The sequence below is a fragment of the Cyprinodon variegatus genome, unplaced genomic scaffold, assembly GCF_000732505.1.
Source record: "Cyprinodon variegatus isolate N-32 unplaced genomic scaffold, C_variegatus-1.0 Scaffold719, whole genome shotgun sequence".
Taxonomy (NCBI): Eukaryota; Metazoa; Chordata; class Actinopteri; order Cyprinodontiformes; family Cyprinodontidae; genus Cyprinodon; species Cyprinodon variegatus.
In genome coordinates this window covers 313,226-315,563 of record NW_015151172.1, presented here as the reverse complement: position 1 = coordinate 315,563, position 2,338 = coordinate 313,226, and the positions used below count along the sequence as shown (strand labels likewise).

The following is a 2,338-nucleotide window of genomic DNA, read 5'->3' as shown; positions in this document are numbered from 1 at the left end:
ATCTGCTGCATATTTTGTTTGTGACTATATTTGTGTGCAAGATTGTGCAAGTACTTCGTAATAAATCTAATTTTTCCCCTGCTCTGCTTTGAGTGCAGTGTTTTGCATTTATCTCTGTAGTGTGTAATGACTGCTGTGTAGTGTTTATGCATTAGCTGGATGTGTGTGATATCTAAAAACAGTGTTTAGTTTTGGGTAAAGATGACATAGTTCTAAAGCAATTGTTTGATATAGCAAGACAAGTCAAAGGTTTTGACAGTGTAGCTTAAGTTTGGTGATTTGTTTAAGGTTTTGGGAAAGCGAGAGAAATTTTCAAAAAATGTGTTTTAGCAACTCAGAAATACTGTGATACATGCTCATCCAAGAAGAGATTGCTGCAAGATCTTTTCCAGTCTCTTTTATGTAAATTGAGAAATTTAGATTTAGGTAACTTAATCATCATATATAACTGAATATAAATGTGTTAATACGAAGTAATTTCCAAATTAATACATTTTTGAGCTGTAGTGGAGATTAAACTTAGATGGCTTTAAATGCAAATCAGTATAAAATGCTGGAAATGTGAAACAAATTAGAATAACTTTAATCTCAGAATTAAAAAAAAACATGTTGATTGCAATTCTGCATGGGCATTATTCTAAACAGGGAATAAAACTTACAGATGTTTCGTAAAGCCATTTCAAACACATTTTATTTCAGTGAGACTTACTTTTTTAACGGTTAATATAAAGCAGAACATTCAGCAATAGAAATTTGGCATTGTTACACTCAGCTTCAAAAACATAAAACAGTAATATAAATCAGTTTAGCCCTGGTGTGATACATTTGAAAAAAACACATCTACTGAGTAAAATAAATGACAGAATTTTAAGACTTCTCTCTGGAATGCAGTCATCAGGGCCAGAAATAAGTGGAAACTGAAAGAACAATCAACATGGTTTAAAAACTGCACTTGGCAAGCTTAGATCTCTATAACACTTTAAGTCACCATAGAAAGAGAAGTTTTCACATTATTTTAAATATTTCTCTTTCCAATTGTCATAAAGAAATACTTATTGTAGCGTGAAAAATAATACATGTTCAAGCTTTATGTTTGGTGATCCAATTAATTCACTGACATTCAGGTCAGATGAAGGTCTGGACGGCAGAGTTATTAGAGCTCATATGATTTTATGTAGAAATTAGTGAAAATCAAATTGGAATCAAATTTCCTTCAGCTCTTTTAAGAGATTATATAAATGTGATTTGGTTAATCTACTAATACATCAAAATATTAAAAAAATATTTTGTTTACTGTATTACTTTGACTTAGATAAATATTTTAGGTAAGGGAAGATAGCTAGGAGAGCAGTGGGGAGAAAAAAAGGTTTGTTTGCAGAAGAGGGAACCGTTACAGGTCCATCATTTCACACTTCACATAAATTAAAGCTATTGTCAATATCTGCCTTTCATTATATGGCAGCTCCTGGAGTCACAGCTTCAGGGGCTTGTTGGTTCCCCACCCTCAGTCAGGTTCTTAAAGTGGACAGACAGCGCCTCTTCTTCTGGGTTTGGGGGGCGTCTGTACTCATCCTTGGTTATCAAGTAAACCAGAGCAACTCCATAGGACACCAGCAGGATCCCCAAGATGTTAGCTAGGATCCCCTCTGGGGCGAACTGAGAGTAGGTTGACCTAAGAAGAAAAGCAAAAATACAGATGACAAGCCTACAAAAATAAATCACATTTACAGTACATTTAAAGTAGAAAAGGTAATATAAAAAACTAATAATGGACATGTCAGATGACCCTCGTTATATTAAATATCAATGGGAGACAGAATTGGATGTTATTCTAAAGGACGAAACATCAGAGAACATTTGCACTTCCTGTCACAAGGGAACTGGGAGTCAGCATTGGAGAGAGTTTGACTGGAAGTGGACGTTTTTGTGGAGAGTGTACTGAAAGTTTTTTCAAACCCCACTTATAGGGCACTCAGTGAAATATTTTGAAAATCTAAATTTCAAGCCAATAGCGTTATTGGAAACCAGGACAAGACTTTATTACCTTTGTAACATTAAAAAATATGGTTATTTTGATGGCAAAAATGAGTGTCAATGTAATAACAAGAAATGTCAACTTGCACGAATATATAAAAAACAATAACAAAAGTGCTTCTATAATAAATTCATGAAAAACACTGAGATTGAAAGAAAGACAGGTACAACATAACCTTAGAGGCATTAATGTTGATACTGGAACTTATCAGAAATACTTTAATAATCCCAGAGGGAAATTACTTTTGTTACACGCTCCAGATACACACACACATACATAAATATATATATATATATATATATA

At 33.4% G+C, this 2,338-nt stretch overlaps 1 protein-coding gene across 1 annotated transcript in view; it reads right to left on the bottom strand.

The window, feature by feature from the left end:
• Window positions 1–614: 614 nt before the first annotated feature.
• Window positions 615–2,338, bottom strand: part of LOC107097735 (cytochrome b561-like) — a 19,626-nt gene continuing 17,902 nt past the window's right edge. The window contains exon 3 of the mRNA XM_015395012.1: window positions 615–1,787. Coding sequence (XP_015250498.1) covers window positions 1,480–1,787 — 308 coding nt within the window. The 3' untranslated portion in view covers window positions 615–1,479. The remainder of the gene's footprint in view (window positions 1,788–2,338) is intronic.